Here is a 21,631-nt window from a genome sequence, read left to right on the forward strand (position 1 = left end):
GCATGGTAGGACCCCGTTGCCTGCCTCTGCCTGAGCTCAGGCTCCCCGGATTGCCGGTTCTAGCCGGTTAACCGCCAAGCAGATCTAAGCATAGTCGAAAGCAGAGGAATTTGTCGGCTACGGGTAATACGATCGAGTGCGAAGGAACATTAGCAGTACTATTACCTCACCAGCAGTAGTTTTCCATGGAAGGATCCTCTCTAGCGTCTCCTCTTCTCATCCCTTTTTTAGGTTCTTTGGACCTGCTTCTATACAGCAAGCGTTCTTCTGGCACTAAATCCCTTAGCTGCATTCTCGTCGCGGCTGTATTTGCAGATGGTCGTTATTCGTTGTCGTCGTCGTCACCGTCGACTTCAAATAATTCATCTCTTCAAAAACCCTTCTTCAATCGACAACACAACGACACCACGTGTTCTACTTCAATCGCCTCGCTTGGCCTTACCTATTTTTCTCTTTTTTCCTTCAATTCGTAAATTCTCGGCCAAGTTAAACCCCAGTGCCTGCGTTCATTTCTATTATCCTTGTTGTACGTACTGTTACTAATCAATGCTGCACTATTACTTCTGTTATTATCATTGTAACGGCAGAAAGCTAGAGAAATAACAGCAATTTCAAAGCAAGCACGTTAAAATTGGTTTCTGTTAAACTAAGGGCTCTATTTATATCTAGACATTATTCTATCTAGACATATTGTCGATATGAATCAGTTCGCATAACCTACAGCAGGTTTCATTTGATGTAAACCCTTTACGAAATCATTTTTACCAGCTTTCGTTTACGTGCCCACCTTTACCAGTTCTATCGGGATCCTGCGATCGATCTCGTCAAACGTCAAAAACTACTATAACGTCATCCTATTGCGGGTAAACAAAGTGTGCTCAACTAACAATCCCGTAGGCTGCTGGGGACCCATAATACGACAAGGGTTAATTTTGAATGCCTACCTTAAGGCTTACACTGCGCGCTGCTTGCATGTATCATAGCACTCAGCGAGCGTCAGCAAATAACGAAACGTCATTGATACATTGATGCTCCATCAGAATTGAAATTTTCAAAACTCAAGCTGTCAGCGTTCATGCATCCTGATAAATTGATTTAATAATTTTTTTCAACTTTTTATCATCACCAGTTTCAACACGGTTGCTTTGGGACGCCAGCGCTCACTTCAATGAGTTTCGCGTTGAAAAACTATTCCACTATAAAACTAAAAGGAATATAATAAACAAGATCTTTTGAAATTCCATAGTATTTTGCATTGTTTGACTTAATGTATATTTAGTCTGGCCTTTTCTTTCGATACGCGCTGAAGTCAAGTCGACGTTGTGCTCGTCTATTCATGTATCTATTTACTGTGTGTCGCCTTCATGGTCTCCCATGGTTAGAGATTTTCAACTCGTTTTTCTCTCACGACCAACCGGTCGCCCCTTTCTTTTTCTCTCCTTCCTCATCTTCGTGAACACCGGAACGTAGCCGCTTCTGCTCTCCAGAGTTCGAAACGCAGATCCCCCCAGGGTATCTTCTCTCACGGCTCATATCTCACGAAGATTATACTGTCATATTCTACTCTTTGAAATCTCCTGGGTCGCAGTTTTTCACCGAAAATAAGGACGACTCACCTATTGTTATTCCGCCAAATTCAGGAAGCCTTATAGACGCGTATACATCAGAAATCGGAAATGGACTTTTGTTTTCGTGTGGCACGATTAGCTAGAGGAAAAGACGTCGGTGAAAAACTCAGACGGCGATTGCAGGACTCACAGGCCTCTATAATGCTGCTTCAAGGACAGCTCAGTGTACGCTGACAATGAGCCGACAACATTCATTCCTAATTGTTGCGGTGAGGGAGAAAGTTAACCGTAACTATATAGGACAAGGGTTGATGGAAGCAAACGGTGAATTCAATTATACCTTGCCATCATTCACATAACCCGTGGGAGAGACTAGGGGAAAAATGGGGATCAAACACCGCTGTCGCCCAGAAGGCGGATCTTAGAGAGACAGCAAAGCTCTTCAACCTGTCGTGTTTTGTTATACATTCAAAGGAGAACACAGCCGTTCGTAGGACGATGCTCACAAATATAATGCTGTAAGTATCTGTAGCATAGCTGACAATATTCTACGGTTAAAATGATCGCTGATGCCCAATTTATTTTGCGAATCTAAGCAATAAAGTGTAAGATGCTTGCTAAAGGGAGTGGAGCGACATCACAGATTGCTGCAGAATACAAGCTACAGAACGAAAAGATAACATCCCCAGGTTTAGTTATAATAGAATATTACGCAATATTGCCGTCCAAAATAATCTGTATCCAAAATAATAATAACAATAATGATAATATGAGTGAACCGTAAAGTTACTAAGGATACGAAGCAGCTTATGAGGTGAGGGGTGTGAAAGAAACGGAAGAATTGCCTATTTATTGATCGAATATCGAGCCAAACGGAAGTATACACTTCGCATTGGATACTGAGCTAAGTTTTCAGCCTTGCTGGGTAAATAGATCGACACGCGGACAAGGCCGGCAAATGTTGTATTGCGGTCTCTACGGAACTATATTTCTTTATGTATATTTTTGATGCCCTAAACTAGGACGGTGTTGTTCTGATTTTCATGGCTCCCTTTCCACGCCCTGTCAGCTCCGGCATTGAAGTTCTGCCACCCGCTGCTACTACTACTACTACTACTCGCCATTGCTGCCGTCCGTTTAGACTTCTGCTATAAAAATACTACGTGCTAGGGAGCAGGAGTGTATCATCAACAAGAACCGCAAGAGTACGTCGCCGGCCAGGCTTCGCAGCCTTGTAAGAAGTCTGCCATACTATGGTATAATACCTTCAACTGGCTGGTTCTTCGTTGATGCACAATGCATGATTCGTCTTCTGAACTTGCCCTCCAAATCGCACTGCTGAGGGGCTTCGAGGATTTTTTTCACTGTTTATAAATGAAAACGAAAAAGTCAGTTTCAACCTAAATAGCCTACGCAAGCTACTAAGAGCACCATAGAACATATTAAACATTCGCCTCGCTAGTTCACGTTTTAACGAGAGCACTGGAACAATAGGCTTTCTGCACGATATAATTATTTTTTGACGTATTAAACCTGTTAAGCTGATTAGGTGGGTAATAATAACTGATTGATTGGCACCGACTCGATACTTGGTGAGACCAATGCATGTTAGAATTAAAAGAAAAGCCTTTACCCGCGAAAGTTATCACATTTGGCAGGTTTTGGAAACAAGCTTACTGAAATGCGTGGCGTACAATTGTAAGCACGACTAGTCTTCTGAATCAAGTAAAAAGGTTTATGTGGCCAAACATCTGGAACATCAGGAAATAAAAACCGACACTTTCAACTTGCTTCTGATCGTAAAACGAATTATTCGAATAAGTTTCACTTTGTCAAGATCAAGGTGCGTCGCAGAACAACGAACTTACTCAGAATAAAATGTTGCTCTGGAACTTTGTATAGCTAAACGTGATAATGCTTCTGCCGTAACTGTACTCTAAGACCACAATTAGCTCGTCCATAGCGGGGCTTATTTCACTCTGCGTTCATAGGAAGCACGGAACCTAGATATGGGGCTGTAGATTATTTCACCACAAGTAGAACAGCTGACTGGCGGTGCTCCCAACCTGTACGTACCTCAAACCCGTCGCGAATCTAAAGAAGTAAGAACTTCAACAGCTGTGTTGTTTTCGAATAAGAATTCTTTTTCCCTAGACGAGTTGAACAGACCCGGTCTATTCCATAAAACAGTCGTTAACTTGACCGTCGATTAAAACCGTCATCTATCCCGCTCTGCCAGTTAGCCAGCCAGCTACCGTACGTGAGTTGGACAGTCGTAGAGCGGATGAACGCATCATAAAGTGTGAGGTAGCCGAATTTCTTTCGTTAGGGAAACTGGCTCCTTTTTTCGTCTTCGCTTCCTCCATTTGGCGCTGGTTTTTGTCATTTTACTCGCTCTACCATTAAACCCTACCGGGCATTAGCCTTACTCTAGGGGTCACACGATGGGTGATGCGAGCAATGTTACGCGGAGTGCCACACGGTTCCTCGATGTTTTCTCGCTTGAGGAGCTCAATCGTAACTGGCAGCAGTCATCACGCCGGCTCGGACAACAACAAGTGGACAGCAAATATAAAATAACGAATGGATGGACGACTTGTCATACTACGCAACGAACAACAGTCACGTCTATGTTGAGAATAGATTAAATAGAAAAACACGAAGGAAAAAGGTAGCAAGAAAGTGCTCGCTAGAGCTGCTCATACCTACATCATCAATAGACCATTAGCGATAGATAACTTAATAGGTAATGTGTAGTAGAGAATAGAAAAAGCAACATGGAGACCGACAGCTTTGCAATCAGGCCAATCGTCTGCCAGTTTCACCGCTGCCACTGAGTTTGCCATTGTCACGTACTTGATGCATTTTTTTGCGCCCTCGCTATCTATCTACAAGTATCATTCAACGTGACATGATAACTCACTATCTACGAACCAAAACAACCTAGCAGAATACGCTAAGTCGGAAATTTTCAATAATAGAAGAACTGTAATACTATTTACGTCCCGTAGTAGAATTTGACTCTCCGTGATAATGCGGGGGAACTGGATGTAGTGTTGGAGATCATTTTGAGCACGTAAATACCGTCGGTGCAGGTCACTGCCAATTGAAAAATTTCTACACTAATTATATTCACAACAAAGGACAGTGAGAACATTCTAGAGCAACCATTGACCCAAACCCAGTTTCCCTTACGTTTATGTTAGGAATAGTGCTATATAACGAGACCTACGCTTAGTCCCACAAAAGCACGCTAGTTCAATTGCTGTTTTAAATTATATGTATTATGTATTTCGTATTATGTAAGCATGCGTCAACTTACTGGGTAGTTTCTCTACTGGCTTTCTAGGTCCAGCAATAACCTAACATGAAAAAAGCCTGTGAAACTAGCGTGAGAACGAGCAGTCGGTTAACGATACGTTTTCACATTTACCCAGACAAACTTAGCTGTCACAGCTGAATACCTCAATCACCTGTCCTTATGTGTTATAAAAATCATATGTAGATAGTGCTAATGTAGAGAACTGATATGTTACAAATTGGTCGCTTGATTCACAAGAGAAGGCAGAGAGAGAAGCACCGCTGAAAGGTGTTTCGTTCATAAAATGCATCACCAGTAACAGAGTCCAGTTGTCTTTAGAACAATTTATTCAGCCTGAGCGTCATTATACCTTCTATCCGAAATATACCAAGATGGTTTTGACCGTGTCGACCCCTAGTGTACGTAACAAATGTTTCTGATCACGTCTTCGTAATGTTTATTTGTGTGCAATAAATAAAGGTGCTAACATGGCTCTGTTTTTTTTATGGGCGGCTTGCTCACAAGATTACTACGCAAAATAATTATTATTACCCCTACTAACCCTAGAGTATTCACACGACGAAAGCCTTAGTTAGGTAATACTTATGGCACCACTGTTGTCAACTCTACGGTACGGGATCGTCCTGCAACTCCTATTCACTAATAATAACAGAATGTGTATCGGAGCCCATATAATGCAAGTATATAACTAAGAATTTAAGTATATTGTAGATAAGTAGATATATATATATATATATATTAATTTCACTCTCATTCAAGAAACTCACCTTTTTCGCCCAGGCCCAGGTACACACGGATGTTCGATGTCAAGGTCTTTAATGAGGTGTCGCTCAAATACGGTACCACCGGTTTTTTGAATGTGCAAGAAGACCATGACATCGCTACGGCGAGTCATGTAAAAACGAACTCGTTCACTGTCAGCTGTTTCGGGCTGCATCTGTTCATACGCCACCATGTTTTCGTCAGCAACCCTCTGCGGTAACTGTGGCACCAGCGGCAGATCAAGAAGTCGAGTGCGGGCCCCGGGCCCGCCTGCAATGCCCCCGTTGGGTATTTCGAGTTCGCCCAGGTAAACATATTTAAGGCAAAATAGAATGAATGTCGTAAAGGCGCATACACCAAACAGCGCCCTGCTGCGCCGGCGTATCCAGTGTTCCAGCATCGGCCTTTCTTCCCGGCGTTACTGGCCGCGCCCGCGATTCACTTCCTCTAATTAGCTGTCCTAAATGGTGGCCTTAAATGGCGGGCAACCCCACCATCATATTACCCGCCTTGGGGTATAGGTGCGAAGTTGATATGATCATCTACATGACTCTCAATGGAGTCATTGTCTTGATAGTTACATTTGTTGAAACCACATAGCTCCACCATCTGCGGGGAGCTCTGCTAGAGATCTCCTGCTACTCAGAATGGCAGCAGCAGTAAAAACAAGACGCCGGCATCAGCAGCGACGGGAGAAATCGCAGTTTCGTTGTGATGCAGCTGCGTCGGCGACAACACTCCGTTTCCCTAAATTCAGAAAAAAGAAAACGTGAAAAAGACGTATCGTTTTAGCGTGACTCATCCCGGACGAATGGCCAGTTACGCACGTAGCAATTATTATATAATACTAGACCAACAGTATGTAGACTGTTGTCAATTGAACTAAAGGAAGAGCTGTGCATCGAGACCTGAGGTAAGCCTATTTTTAGCAGAAGGAAAAACATTCTAGCAAAAACTCCAACACCATATTCGTTTGTCTCTCGTATGGCTATATGACGAATGTTTGACAGAAAGGAAACTGAAATTTATTTTACGCTTGATTCATTCTGAGAATAGGCATGGTTTCACTTTCATTTCTAGAAAGGTTGAAGTTGTAACTTCTGTAACTACTGTACAAGTCGCTTATGTATTTTTTTTTTTATAAATGTAAACGTTTTGTAAAAATGTACACGTTCTTTCAGCCAATGCCTGCTATCAATGCTATTATTTTTAATATTGCCATCATCGTTGTCATTGGGATTGATGCATCTACGCTTTTTCAAGCTACTTTTTTTGTATCTTATTACTGTTTTATTTTTGTTTTCGTCTTACTCTGAGACCTATCTTTCTCGCATTTTGCCTAACAATATCTGCTAAGGAAGAGGCATACCACCAAGTCTGACATTGGGGCCGTCAGCACGGATTGTGGGGTTCAGCAAAGCAGGCTATAAGAGGAGAGCACCAGAGAAATATCCTGACAAATGAGAGAGCCGCAACGACGCAGACAATTTATCACGAGTGCGATAGTTCCGGCGCCAGCAGCAGTAGCGACGGGCGCCTCAGCAACGAAAATACTAACAACAACAGCAGCTCTCTGCGCCCAATTCACTTTTATCAACAGTCCCCTGCTTTCTCCAGTTTGCCTCCCCACCCTATCGAAAAAAAGGACGCAAAGCAGAGTTGGTAGCAGCGGTGGGGCTAGCAGAAATCCTAATAAATCTGATGTTACTACCCCCTGCCACCGCTGCTCTGACATAACGAACAGGCAGACAGACACATGGGCGTACAACAGCACATTGACCCATAGAGAGATGGTCTTCTCGTTTTCGAATGCTCAGTTTTCAAGAACACACGAACAAACGGGCACTCGGTGGTCCTGCCATTATTACATCACATGGCACAGCTTGGATCAGAAGCTGAATCAGTTCAGCAGAATGCAGAACAACAGGAAAACGCACAGAACTGATTTTGGCGTTAGCGAGAAAACGAATTCGTATTTTCCTTTTTCAGCTTTTGCGCATTGGCCTTCCGCCCAGCGTTGGTAATACGGCAATATAATACTGTGGCGCCTGCAGTCTCAAGCTGCAGCTGATTCTACCAGCAATACGGCTCTCTATTCTCCTAGATGTCGCCTCGTCATTCTATTTTCCATGGTTTCTAGCTACGAATACTATCGCCGCAACGTAATAGATGGCAACAGCAGCGAAAACAGCTCTGCCTCGACCGGCTGTTTCGTATTTGCAGCCGAATCGGCAGCAGCCGGACGAGTAATCCGACGAGTGACAAAAGTCGGTCGGCGCACTTGCCGTTACACTGACATGGGTCAGAGCAAGTCACAATCGGATCAAAGGACCCATGATCAGCTTCGACTTAGAGCTATCTGTATCGTAGAACATAGATGGTTGCCAACTATAGAACTATATAGACTGGCGCAGTATTCGCTCAATTCGGATACTGCTGCTTTTTGCTACTGTCACCAAAATGTTTACATACAGCTCGTTACGGTGTGACATGGAGGCGATGATAGCGTTGGCGTCCATTGGTCCTCCTGCCTAGTTAAGCAGCAGAGAACGCAAACGCAAGACGAGACGCACGAAGCAATTTTTTGAAAAAATGAAAAATTCAGACACAGTGGGAAATTGTCACAAATTTCCTATGTGCTCTTTTTGTGCTGTTTGTCTGTGAAGATACTCCATGCGGCGTCCTTTGTTAGGTTGATTAACAAAGCAAAAGAGATTATATCTCTATTGAAACAAATCATAAAACCGTTTCTATTTAGAAGTAATTCCTACATTAAGATATGATTTTTTCATCAGATCAAATTTTCTTTTGTTTTCTATTTACACACTTTTGGCCAAAAACTTTCCAAGCGAAATGAACTATTACGTTTTCTTATTAAGCTAGTAGCAATGTACTTATTCATTGTGTGAATGTATAATTTTCTCTCATATACGTGGCCAGCACTCTTACGTGTACAACGACGATAACTGCTTTCTCTTTTTGTCGAGGTGAGGTATGGTATAATTTTATCAATAATTTCTCTGGTCGAGAAACAGACGGTACAAGAATTCTTGTGTTATTGGCCAAAGTCCGCCAATAATACATCACCCGTCCGTCACTCATCAGCCATCGTGGCTGCCGATATGGTGTTGGGTCCTGTAGCTACGGGTGGACTAAACGTAAACGCTAAGATACTATGTCCGAAAACGTCCAGTTAAACCTGGTCCGCAATGCCTACATCGAGCTGTGAGAGGTTTTTATCAATTAAAATCAATGACAGCATAATCTTCGTACTTTTTCGGCTAGATTCTACTAGCTAACACCGAAAAACAATACTACAGCCTATACCAAACTTTAGATTCTATGGCGACTACACAAGAGGTTGCCCATCTTCGTATAAATATTCGACAATCTGTTCTATTCAAACACAAATCTGTTTAGAAAAAAACTCACGAAGAGATGAGCAATGAGGGGATGTTTTTGTACTTCCGATGATGTGGTCTGTCTACGGTACCTCAACCAATAACAAAAGAATAAGCAAAAATAGTTCGATGCCTTTGACGATAAGTGGTCTTTCGGAATCTTGAATCGACTTTGCGTTGGGGAGATAGCGAGAAACAGGACGGTGTGTTTAGTTCAATGAAAATCATATTTTATTTAGTTAACGCCTCTATCCTCATACGCTCGGTATATACCTTCGGTTTATCGAAAAACACCAAGTTCTTTAAACTCAAGCCGTCCATACGAGCCAAACTTATTGACTGGCTTTGCTTTCGCGTAACGTGCTCAACTATCTGAAACTCATTAACGAAACACTGAAGTCTGCTCGGACGACACTTGTTGCTACGTTGGTGTACCACGAGGTATCGTGAAGCGAAGCGAGGCCCTTTAGCAGTACTCGTCTTGGTGAATAACGTATTTCGCCACAAGTGCGAAAACAGCACAGGTAATGAAAATAACGCATCCAGCTCTGTTCTCCTATTCGAACTGCTGCACTTAGCACGTACATGGCCGCTGGCAGTATGCCGTCCCTCAGCCTCGTCTTGGAGGGGATGGTACATCCTTACATACAACACTCCTCCTTCTGCTGACCCCGTTATCGACTCGCACCTCACAGCCTTGGCCTCTGTTCAACGTTCTCACGTCTTTTTACACCAAGCAAATTACCACACCTTTATCCTTGGTCCCTCCCTTCCTTTCCGCCTGCGCTCGTTCGGCTATCCACCACGAGCTTTTCTTGACGTGGAACGTGTATAGATAGAGCTTGGTATCTATGTGGCGCCTACCCCTTTACCGTTTTGAGCTGTAAAGTGATATAGCCGCAGACTTCGTAAGCTTTCGTATTCCCTCAGAACACCAGTAAAGGCCGTGGTCGTTCTCCCATAGAATCCAAAATGGCCCATTTGAATGCGGTAACCAGACGTCGCGGATTTAGGCAAAAAGGGTAGCCACAGTCTCAACTAGGTAGACGACACAGGCTGAGAAAAGGGTATCTACTGCCGTTATTTTGCTTCCACGCCCTCTCGGCACGCCCTTCTAACTCCTTCCTATGCTGCTGATAAGCTTAGTTCGTGCCCCTGAAGCAGCACGCTTATTGTTGTCTGGGATAGGAGGATCCGCCTGGGTCCGCTGACCGAGATCGACATATGTTCCTTCTTTTTCGTTCGCAGTGTATTGTATGTACACCGGTTCAACGTCTATCGAGTTTTATTCGGTACAACGATTTGACATGTGCGCCATGCAAGCAAGCATTGCACGGTTCTTCACGCCAGTCATGATTCCGTTATCGCTCATTGAAGTCGAACTGGTTTATTCTCCCACTAGTATTGGTCCGGCTATGCTATTTTTCCTAATATAGCGAAAGCGCTGCTCTCCACTTAGTTACTATGGGCAGTTGTTTTAAACATCTTCAGTTCCCTCCCGTGGTTTCTCGCGTTCGCTATGTTGACAAAGGGACACCTGAACTGAGTTCTGCGGACGTCAAGTCGCCCTTTTCGTGCATCTTCATTGATTTACCCTTCCCAGAATCTAGCTACGCTGATTCTTCTACTGCTGTAGTTTCCCTGATAGTAAAAGTAATAACAGTAAGCGAAGCATCTGAAGTAAGGATCTAGCCATTTTCCCGCACAGTGGAACCATTATCATAGACAACCTAGAAACTACACAAACCCTTCGCATGCTTTACCAAAAGAGGGTAGATTGGAACGAAGCCGCAACACGCGGGCAGGGCAAAGAATAATACTCATGTCGCCTCGCAGACATGCAATGAAAACTGTTGACAACAGCTTAATACATCTAATGTCGTACATATTAGTAGTATCATTCGCATACTATCTCGTCCTAAACGAATACATTATTTACGCTCCAAGCCTCTAGTTTTCTCTCAAAAGCACCATCAGTTATCTGTTGTCATTTGATCGGCTCGTCGAGTTAAAAAGTTAAGGACTATATGGTGCAGCTAGACTAATCGAGCAAGTTCTAACGTCTCTCTGCGTAGTTCTCAACCGAATTTGACGCAAAGTAAATTGCTACGAGCAACTTGGGTCTGGCTATTTTTATTTATTGACAATGCGTGATTTTGAACGAGGTTTTCCAAAGCACTGGGTAAACATTAACGTTACATAACTAGAAAAGCGCATCTTTAAAACACGCACGTAACTACCTCGTGTCGCTGGTTGTCATTCGATTACGATAACAGCCTTTTAAACAGCTTTAAAAGTTCCTCTAGTACTTGTTGCCCTTACAAGGCTCAGAACGACCTATTTCTTAGTAGGAACGGTATCGACAGCAGCTAAAAATAGCATTAGAAGAAAGAAGTTAGTTTCCGCTAAGCGCTGTTGGTAGTTACGACAGGTGAGCTCTTGTTACATAATGGCTTCACAGCAGCGGCGAGTCTCTACTTAAAGCGCCGTTTTACGCACACGCACGTTATATTTAGAAGCCACGCTTGTTCATCTCAGACGCATGGGTCTCACCCAGCCCCTTACACTTGTTGCTACTATTGTTATTGTAATATAATTGTCTCTGATAGTTATAACGAAAGGAATCGCGGCCGTTATTTAGCACTACCTCTATAACTGGCCTTTAATTGTCAGTTGTCTGGTAAAGACGACCACATTCGTTCAGGTTAGCCGCGAATCGTGCACGAAGGGTATGTAACGTATTGGGCGCAAGCAACTATCCCGTTGAAGCAAGCACGATTTCAAAGCTGTTCAAAGCCCGGATAACTCTCAGAGCCTTTTTTTTTAACATAATGGTAACGAAATACGACTCAAACTCTAGGCTTCGTTAACTAGTTTACTTTAGAGTATTAGCGGTTCTATACAAAAATGCAAATTCACTGTGCTATTCGATCTAGGTTGATCCAAAGATTGGGTGGGTGATCTTCACACTGAACCTACAAAGAGGTAGCACTCTTTGACGTGCCATTTGAAGGGACACGATCAATTCTGCCGTCATACGCTTCGCCAGGTGTGAACACATCCTGGAACATGTCAATAAGTTATGGACGTACACCTGTATCAAAGTACTGAAGTGATAAATTAGATCGCGTCTCTGTATTTTGATGCATCCCGATCCTTCAGATATAAACGGAAAGTTCCCATCAACGTGTGCATAACTCGGCCACTCCCTTATCCGCCTAATGTTTACACAGCCGATCCGAGCTGATAGGTATTCACTCACGTGTGCTAAAATCAGCTGTTAACAAACACAGAAATGAAGGTTTCTTCGGTTATTATTATTATTATTTTTTTTTCCGCTTTGCTCAAATGTTATTTCTAACTCGATATAGAATGTGTTTTACTTGTTATTTTAACTGTATACAAAAACAGCTCAAACGTTCACGTCCGACAGACTTTTGTGAACACCTTAATAAAAAAAAAAAGCTTCTGGCATTATTCTTGTGGACTTTTGCTCGAACTGTTTAAGTAAAACTTTATGTAACATCAGGATACATGCTAGCCAAGGTATTTGGCACACTGGACTTGTATGGGCGACGTCAACTTAGCTACTTGATGCCCAACGTTGTGGATGTAACGCATCACCAATAGTTCAGCGTTGAATGCAATACGAAACTATACCGTCTCGTAGCATTTGGACAGCGATGTCCTGCCCTGCTGATTGACTGAAATTTCTTGCCTAGTACTTACAATACTTCGCCTGCTGTGTTACCGCCTAATTAAGCGCCTGGCAGAGGTAAAATCATTAGACTGCACAGGCAGGTTCAAGTTCGGTCAGACGATCGGATAATGTTGTAATCACTTGTAATGCCCATCCTATGCACTAAACACATATGTAGCTGTAGCAATCGGAAAGAACAAGTAGGAGCGATCCAATCGTTCCTACTTGTTCCTTGCGAATCGGTTGCGAATTATAACGAAAAGAGCAACTCTCTTCTACCGAACGCTGTCCTATCGTGGCCGGCTCTCTGTCACTTCGGGCTGCCTCGTCCGATCATGCTGACGAGAGCCTCCTCAATATAACACAATATAGCTTATTTGGTCGGATGACACAAACACGATATGCGTGTGATGGGGTGATGCCGACTCCTACAACTTTGGTCAAAGCAAGCGAAAAAGCAGATTCGTTGGCTATTAGTGATTATAGTCAGAATACGTGGTCAACAGTACACATATCATTAGCGTTAGTTTGAAAAAGGGTCATTGACTCGTTCTTCCTGCCCAGCAGCAGGACTGCTCGCATAATGCAGTTGCAGGCAATAGACTTTGTTTATGACCTTCCAACTTCTCTCTCCACTGATTACTGATCCATGAAGCCGACACGCACTGAAGACCAAATTTAAAGCTTCAAAAGAAATAATCGCTAAGTGTGACTGAAACGGAAGAGCCTCAATATAGTGGGTAGGGTGTCGTACCGTTTGTCTACGTTACTCGCTGCTACGTGAAAGAAGGACGAAGGTTTCTAATCACCCTTTCGGTTCGTTCAATGAACCAACTCAACCGGATAAAACCAGGCGCTAGGGAGCAAACTTGTATTTCGAATAGATTTTCGCCAGCCAATCGGCGTAATACATTTATGGCTTTACTCTTTCTCAGCACAAATAAGGAATATGGCAGGGAGCACTATTTGACATTTTGTTTGGTACCGGTACCTACTACACTGGTCGTAGACACGTCCAGTACATTCCACTGAGCTGTTTACAACTTACTTCGAAGATCGAAAATAAGAACAAGCCCGTTCCGTTAATAGGTGTTCAACGGCAAAAATGCCGTCACAGACTGAATCGTCATGATCTATTAGCACGTAGCGACCTAGATCGCTACGCGCTAATAGATTTAACGAAGAAGCCCCTTTCTAATGACTGTAGCCACTGCAGTCATTGCCAGCTTGAGAACGTGAAAAGCACACGATAGCAAATTGTGACAACGAAAACCACTATTCGTCCGACTTTTCGCATGTGCAAGACCCAAAGGGGATGGCGGTCGTTTTTAATCATAGGGATGGCAATTCTACTATTAGGAATAATCGTAAACAACGCTTGTTGACGATAACTAATAATCAAAACGAACTCGGTAGGGGGAGCCCTCGTCGCCACATGTTATTAGCTTCGTTTATCTACAAACATCCGCTGCATTGCCCACGATGTCAACATCGGTGGTTTCTACACGGTAGAATCCCTTTAAATTCCCCTAGAAGTAACGCATACCCAGGCGAAGACGTGTTTGCCTATGTGATCTTTCGCACAAGCTCACCAAAGCAGAAACAACTTTGGCGTTCAGGGATACTCTGGAAGCACGCATGCAGCACCCTTCCATATCCTGTAAACGTACACGCTGGGCGGACCAGCGCTGAACATGGAGCGGAAAAGATTCATAGAAAAAACATGTAGATATAGCAACAACAGGGTCAGCTATTAAGATTACGGTATAAAAAAAAGAAGAACTGGAGATAGATAGGGTGATAGGCTACAATTGGTACTAGTAGCACAACGATTGATGTTTTTCGTATAGCTAAAGGTCTCGACCTATGATTGACGCTTAGCGAGTATTTGGCTGTCCTTCACCGACGTTAGAGGAACACAGCACAAATGAGTATTAGAAATAGAAAAATAAACGCTTCTCGGATATCATCGTATTGGAATCGTTGATAATCATATAGCGGATCTATAGATCAGATGTAGAACAAGATGAGCTGATTTCCAATGACCTACAATGTCTCTCGAACGTAACTGTCGTAACGTATAAAAAGCACTATCGCTTATAATGCTGCTACACGACTTTGCAGTTACGGTAGTTACACTTTCCAAGTAGGTACCGTAAACACGCTGCCGCTGATGTTCCACACACAGGAAGTTCAAAAGCTTATATGTATATTGGCAGTGTCTATTCTGGCTTACAAACAGTAGGTAATGTAGGTAAAAGCAAAATTGTATATGATTTGTATTGATGTATGTGTATGATTTGATTATGATTGTAAATGTATCATATGGGAAATCGTGCGATAAGTCCACTGGCTTAATTCTGTTGCTAGCAACGAGGAGGAAGGAGCCCGTACGAAAACATCATTATTCACAGTACAGCTCTAAATAACTGCGCGATCAGATCGAGCTATTAGCAGTAAGTGGCTGTTTCGGTGCGCTGACAAATGCTGCTATGAAACGTGCTTAGATCGTCGTCAACGCCCGAGCCTCAGTAATGGCAACGAATACTAAAACGAAGCAAAAGAAAAGAGCAGGCTGTTAAGCAAAAACATTATCCAGTTACAGGATCGGATCAGAGGGCCCATCAAACCGCGGAGCCCAATGTAGATGAACGAGGCTGATGCTCAATTGGGGTTGTGTGTGTATGAGCTATCCGTTGTCTCGCCAGCCGGCGTCTCGCAGTATACTTATGGTGATTGGCACTTGGTCAGTGAGACAATGTTTTGCCTTTTCCCATTCCTTCATACTGTCTTTGCCGACGGCAGACACTCGATAGAAAAGGTTACCGACCGCACTGAGATGGCCGTCAACTTAATCGAAAACGAGGAGTGACCTCTTTCCTATTTAGCGACTTATTCTTGACATCGGCAACAATAACCATAACAATTGCTGTCAGTACGGTTGCTTTATGGCTCGCTGGTAGACAGTCGACACTGGCCAGTTTATCCACCCGTCAACCTCCCATCTCCCAGGCCATTTTCAGTACATTCATTAGGGGTTGTAAAGCTTACCACCGCATACAAAAGCGCCAACATTACCTTGTCCATTATTGCTCCCAAATAGAGCACAAAAACCGTGAGGAAAAAATAACAGCGCGATATTTATCTTCCTTCGATCGACGTAAACTTTCGGTTGCGGAATAAATAAGGCGGCAAACACACGATGTTTGTAGCGCTTCAAGTAAATTTGGGATAGCGTGCGTTTTAATTAGTTCTATACATTCTAAATGATTATGCTAATATGAGAAAATGTGGCTTTGAGTTCGTTTTGTTTACTAAATGAATATATGGTAACACGACCAGCAACGACAACAGCTATTAAACTTGAAAAGGGCACAAAAGTGTTTACGCGGATATAGGGCAATAGTTAGCGTGCCTCAACATTTGTCCATCATAACAATTGCTGGACGGTACCGGAAGAACCGCTCCCGTTAAGCTCGCCTCTTCTTAAAGAGTATCCCTCTACTATTGCATTACTATATACTATTACGGTAGTGGCACAATCGTACCGTCCAATAGTTTTGCTACTGACCGCTACGATTTCACCTTATCTTTCGACCGCAAGGCCGTACAAGGCTCAATCCAATGACGTTGTTCTGTACTAGTTGCTACTCGAAAAAGAATGTCCCCCAGCTTCGACCATCCGCACAGCAAATTCGGGATGTTTTTGCGAATAATTCTGTGCAGCTGCTGGCCCTGTTGGAACTAGCAGTGCTACGGTCAATACGTAGAAGAAAGGCCTTGCTAAAGAAGGTATAAAAGTTCATACTCCTTTCTAAGAAATAAACAAACCGAAAAGAATAACAAAGCGGGCCATTGTTGCTCCCCTGTGAATCTTGTATAAACAACTATGTAAATATGACTGTATGTCCATATACATCAACCGGCGAACAGGACAACTTTAGGACACACTGTGTCCGTGATCGTTGTTACTATACAACGAGGAAGGCAGCTAGAATACGCGCGAGAACGTTTCCAACTACAGGATTATAGTAAGCAGCAGGCTATTTTTAGGGCAAATAAAGGCCGTCAGTTATAGTGCAATTGATCGAACTGAAACTATGACGATTGTGGCCTAAACGGACAATGGTGACGACTACAAACGTGCAATACCAGAAAAAGGCAAAAGCGTCAGCAGTATTTTCGAAACGAAATACTATCATCAACCCAACTATTAACCCGCAATGCAAACAACAGTAACGTTCTATTTTTTATTATGTAAATTCGTAGACAGCAACTTGTACACAATACTTCTTCAGAAGTTTAAGTAAGTTTGCCTATGTTACCGAATTCTATATATATATATATATATAAGTTAGATTGGTGGAAAGGATTTCTTACATTTTACAATAATATCATTGAACTAGACATGCGTTTTTCTTTATCGAGGATCTTCTGAACTATTTCTGAGATGGGAAGAATTATAAAAAAGGATTTTTGTACTCTTCCACTGAAATTAAATGAACCTGAATAAGGGTGTTCTGCAAAAGCAAAACAAGTTAAAGTCTAACAGTAGAAGATCCAGGCTATATGGCGAATGCGTTGAAATTGCTCATCGAAGTTACATCAGTTTCTGAGCCGGGCAGCTAAAGATGCCTGTGATCTAGTATTACTGTGTTGTCAGACGACGCTTTTTCTGCGTACTCTGTATTTCTTTTCCATTGTTTGCAGTTATCTTAGTTAATTCATAACGTACGATTGCTTCCCACAGCATCCCACCAGGCACATAGTATGACCTTCTTTGGTGTCAGTGAAATCGCGCAATTTCTACATTATTGTCCTGCGTAGATTACCGTATTGATCACCAGTGATCTACCGCTCGCACATGGAATTACGATGGAGCGTATTCTTTTACGTCAATTCGTGCGGAACTCAAACATGGACGTTTTTTTATAGCCAGCTTTTTCGAAAATGGCCTAAAACTCTTCGATGGTGCATGCCTGGCTCCTTGGTAATATCATGGCTATTCGCGTGTCGGTCTCACTCGATCTTCGCAAAAATTTTACCGTTCTCTTCCATAACAGATCGATCACTACGAGGAGAATCTCTGACGCCAAAATTTCCAGCCCGAAAGGGACAGAACCATCTTTAAGCCGTTTCCTCCAATAATGCATCTTGATCCTAAACAGCACACATTTTTCATGAGCCTAGGCAGCATTTGTGCCTCTATCGTAATCAAAGTGTAAAACATAGCGAATGTTTACCTAACGTTCATTTATATTTAAGGCGCTCTATCTCATGCCTGAAAAAAACCCCAACCGTTCTAGCACATCTACTAATGCCAGATCTCAGGTTCCAAGTGACACCAACGCCGGCACCCCTTACCTAATAAATGTAGTTTTAGAGTCGTCCGGTTCTAAGAAACGGTCAATACCATCCTGTGACATCTACAATACTCTTGTGACTAATCACTGACTATTGAAAATGTACAACATAAAAGCATAGCTCGTCTGTCGTACTACAGAAGGAAGGCACAGCAACAAGAAAATTAAAAGAAAAAAACGAAGATCTTTTTGTGTTTTCGTCACTTTTTGATGATCCGAAGAGAACCACGAACACCGAAACACACGAAACGATCGTAACCGATTTCTACTTGTTTCGTTCCGCAGGCTACAAAAGGCTAAACAACATGTAGACGGCCAAAAACTGCAACATGCTGCGAGACGGCAAGAATTTCAATTCCCTCTTTTCGTGTTTGAAGGCGTACCAGACATGACACCTGCTTGCGCTATCTGGTTCGCAGACATTTTCAGCAAATATCGCCTAGTCATCGCAAAGCAGACGAGGCACGGGGTTACCGATTCGGCCATTTTCGTTGCAAAACACTGGAACAGGACGCTGTGGTACGTTTCCACAAACACTACTTTTCTCCTTTCTGTCAGACGGCTTATAACTTAAAAAAGAAAGGAACTGAATATATTTAAAGAACTTCCAACGTAAAGCAGATCTCAGTCAAATAGGATTGATTCAATCTCACCCAGTCCAAACAAAATCGAGCACAGTCTATTTCCGATGTTGCTGTATACTTGTCGTTACATTTCCGCAATATATACCATAATAATGTCAGCAAGCTTCACGTCATAATCTACAATACAGTCAATGAGGCACCCGTGCGAAAACGGCCTCTGCAGTTCCTTCGGGCTGGAGAAGCAGCTTCACTAAGAAGCAAAACACATCATTATAAGCTATACATCCAGTAGGCACAACTGAGTCAGTTATTAGTTTTCAGTTGAAGTCAAAAAGTGAGAAGATGATGATTGCACGAAACTGTTCTGTATCTCCTTAATATGACTAGCTTACCTTTTAAAAGCTAAATAAACAATTCTAACGACGAAGATCAATATTCAGTACCCCATGTAACAATTGGAGTACTCGATGGAGCGTTTTTCGATCGACAGAGAAGCAAGGCACAATGCGAATAATTAGGTATATATTGTTTCTTGTATGCGTGTCATCTCTGCTTTGACATTAGTTTTTATTTTGCTCTTTAGATAGGTTCATACAATTAAGGCTGTTTACTTAACATCTTGTTAGACTGACACATAGCATCGAGGTCCTTTACGGATATAGTACAAGGTTTCCGCAGCAGGGCGTATGTATAATGAATCACTAGAGATCATGATTTTCTCCATGTCATATGTGAACTTTTCGATGAATAGGATCGAAGAGCTTCGCTGGTAGCCAGCGATTACATGAGGCGAATGAATAGCGCAGTCAGAAGAGAAGAACATAGGTGCCGGAGGTTGGCGGAAAAAGCAGCTTGATTCTCGGATTTATTCATGATAAACATCTGCGATTTTCACAGAAGCTTCCACGACGCACCTAAGATAAATAAGAGTAGACTGATTACAAATAGGCATTTGTTTTTCACCATCAGATTAGGGTGATATTAACATCGGTTAGATACAGTTAGCTTTTTTTTTGGGCACACACGTAGAGAGGCTCAAACATAACCGTCGACAAAGAGCAAGCTCAACTCAATCAACCTAAGTTGGCTCCTTCATTTTCTCGTCCTTCACTGATGCGTTGCGTAAATGAACTCATTTAAATAGCAAATGCGTAGAGAATGGAAACGAAACTAAGTTACTCTACTGCTCTCGCCCTCCTGTGCCAGTTTTCTCTAGCAGACGACACGCGGGACAGCAAAGTAACGGCGGAGGCGGCAGTAGCAGAACTTCGACAGCGCCTTCTGCTCTTCTTTCTGTTCCCTAAGGCGGCACAGGCAGAGGCGGCGAGCGGTGACGACGAAAACGACAAACGACGACCAACAACTTGCCACGATAGTACCCAGCAGAACAGACGAAGCGACAGTTGGGCTTCGGTGCACTGGGTGCACAATACCCCAAAATGATGTCGCTAGAATAGACCAGGACAGAACCCTCTACATCCGTTCCTTTTCTTAAAGCAGCAGCTGCAGTTACTCCCGCAGATTTCTTGGCTCATCTATCATGGCCGGCGTCACGGCGCGCGTACTTTGTCCGTCTCAAAGCGTAGCCAGTATAAAGGAGAGGCGATTCGAGGGACGGGAATCTCTGTTTTCTATCCAGTGAGTAGTAGACGTAGCTCCGTACCTTCGTTTTTCGTGTCGCTATTTTTAGCTCTTGATGACTGTTAGCCTGTATAAGCATTTTCGTGATTCATTTGCACATATCCATATTATCAACATTATCTGTTCACACTAGGGATACGATCTGGCCCCTTGCTAACACGCTAATCTGGCAAAAAAAACGAAGATTTCCATCGGTCACAAAAAGAAGCGACTTACAGCTCACTTATTTTTCGGGGTTTTCTTGAACCGCTTGATTTAAAGATACTGGGAATAAACATTCATCGATGACCATCTTGCACTGGCTAAATTACGGGGAAGTGTTAAGTACATCGAAATTCTCTAAGTAATCCTGTGTCTTCAATCGTAAAAGATATGCCCGCGATGGGCGAATAATCTAATACAATATTGTATATTATGTTAACAGTGCAATGTCACGTAACGCTTTTAGGAAAAAGCATTGTGCAAGCATGCACAGTAAGTCTACACAGAAGACCTACAAGAAGATACAGGTCCACTACGTGTTAGTTCCATTAAAAACGACTAACAGACTCCAATCTATTCCACCGAACGTCGTAGCTTATACAATAGTTGATGAACAGCATATAGTGTGCTGCGGGTGACACTGTAGGACTGCTAATGGGATATCGTACGAAAAGATCACTTGCTTGGGAATGATGAATCTTTGTGCGAAAAAGATGTAAATTTCCTATCTCGATCTACATGGGTTTTAAAGAATTGCACAGTTCCTAGATATGCCTACCCACTTATTTACGTAATATTGAGACTGTGAGAAGGCACGTGGAACCGCCATCGACTGGGTCGCTGGCCATCGTCATCAGCCTTCCGCCTTCGAGCTGACCCTTCAAGTATTTCTCCCCACTCATCCCACTTCCTCTGGCTCATACAATTATTCTCAGTGTGTGTATGTGTCCGAGTGTGTATATATATTTCAACAGATCCACATCAGTACACGAATAATAGGGAAAGTCGAAACAACATAGAAACGTCAATTAACCGTACTAGAAAATAAGCGTTCGCTCACCTGTTCACTCATGTCGTACTATGGATGCTAATACAAACACTATAATCACAACACTTTGTTTGGTCGGTCACGATTAGCCCTCCTAAATATATCGCGGAATGCTCTAGAGTATTGTTTATTCTACTCATTGTTCTGCACAGATATTAGGCTTATGGTAGAAGATTTGCCTTCCATACTATCATGGTCTAGGGGAAAAGCACTGAACTTTAAAGTTAACGTAACTCCTGATTAACTGTTACGGCAGCGCT

At 42.8% G+C, this 21,631-nt stretch overlaps 1 protein-coding gene across 3 annotated transcripts in view; it reads right to left on the minus strand.

The window, feature by feature from the left end:
* The window catches only part of LOC111247530 (heparan-sulfate 6-O-sulfotransferase 1-like), a 49,918-nt gene that overhangs the window by 13,974 nt on the left and 14,313 nt on the right, over positions 1 to 21,631 (minus strand). For all 3 annotated transcript variants that reach the window (XM_022798560.2, XM_086983087.1, XM_022798558.2), the window contains exon 2: positions 5,658 to 6,399. In XM_022798560.2, the coding sequence (XP_022654295.1) occupies positions 5,658 to 6,052 (395 nt within the window). In that variant the 5' untranslated portion in view covers positions 6,053 to 6,399. The remainder of the gene's footprint in view (positions 1 to 5,657; positions 6,400 to 21,631) is intronic.

Source organism: Varroa destructor, unplaced genomic scaffold, assembly GCF_002443255.2.
Source record: "Varroa destructor unplaced genomic scaffold, Vdes_3.0 BEIS01000003.1, whole genome shotgun sequence".
Classification (NCBI taxonomy): domain Eukaryota; kingdom Metazoa; phylum Arthropoda; class Arachnida; order Mesostigmata; family Varroidae; genus Varroa; species Varroa destructor.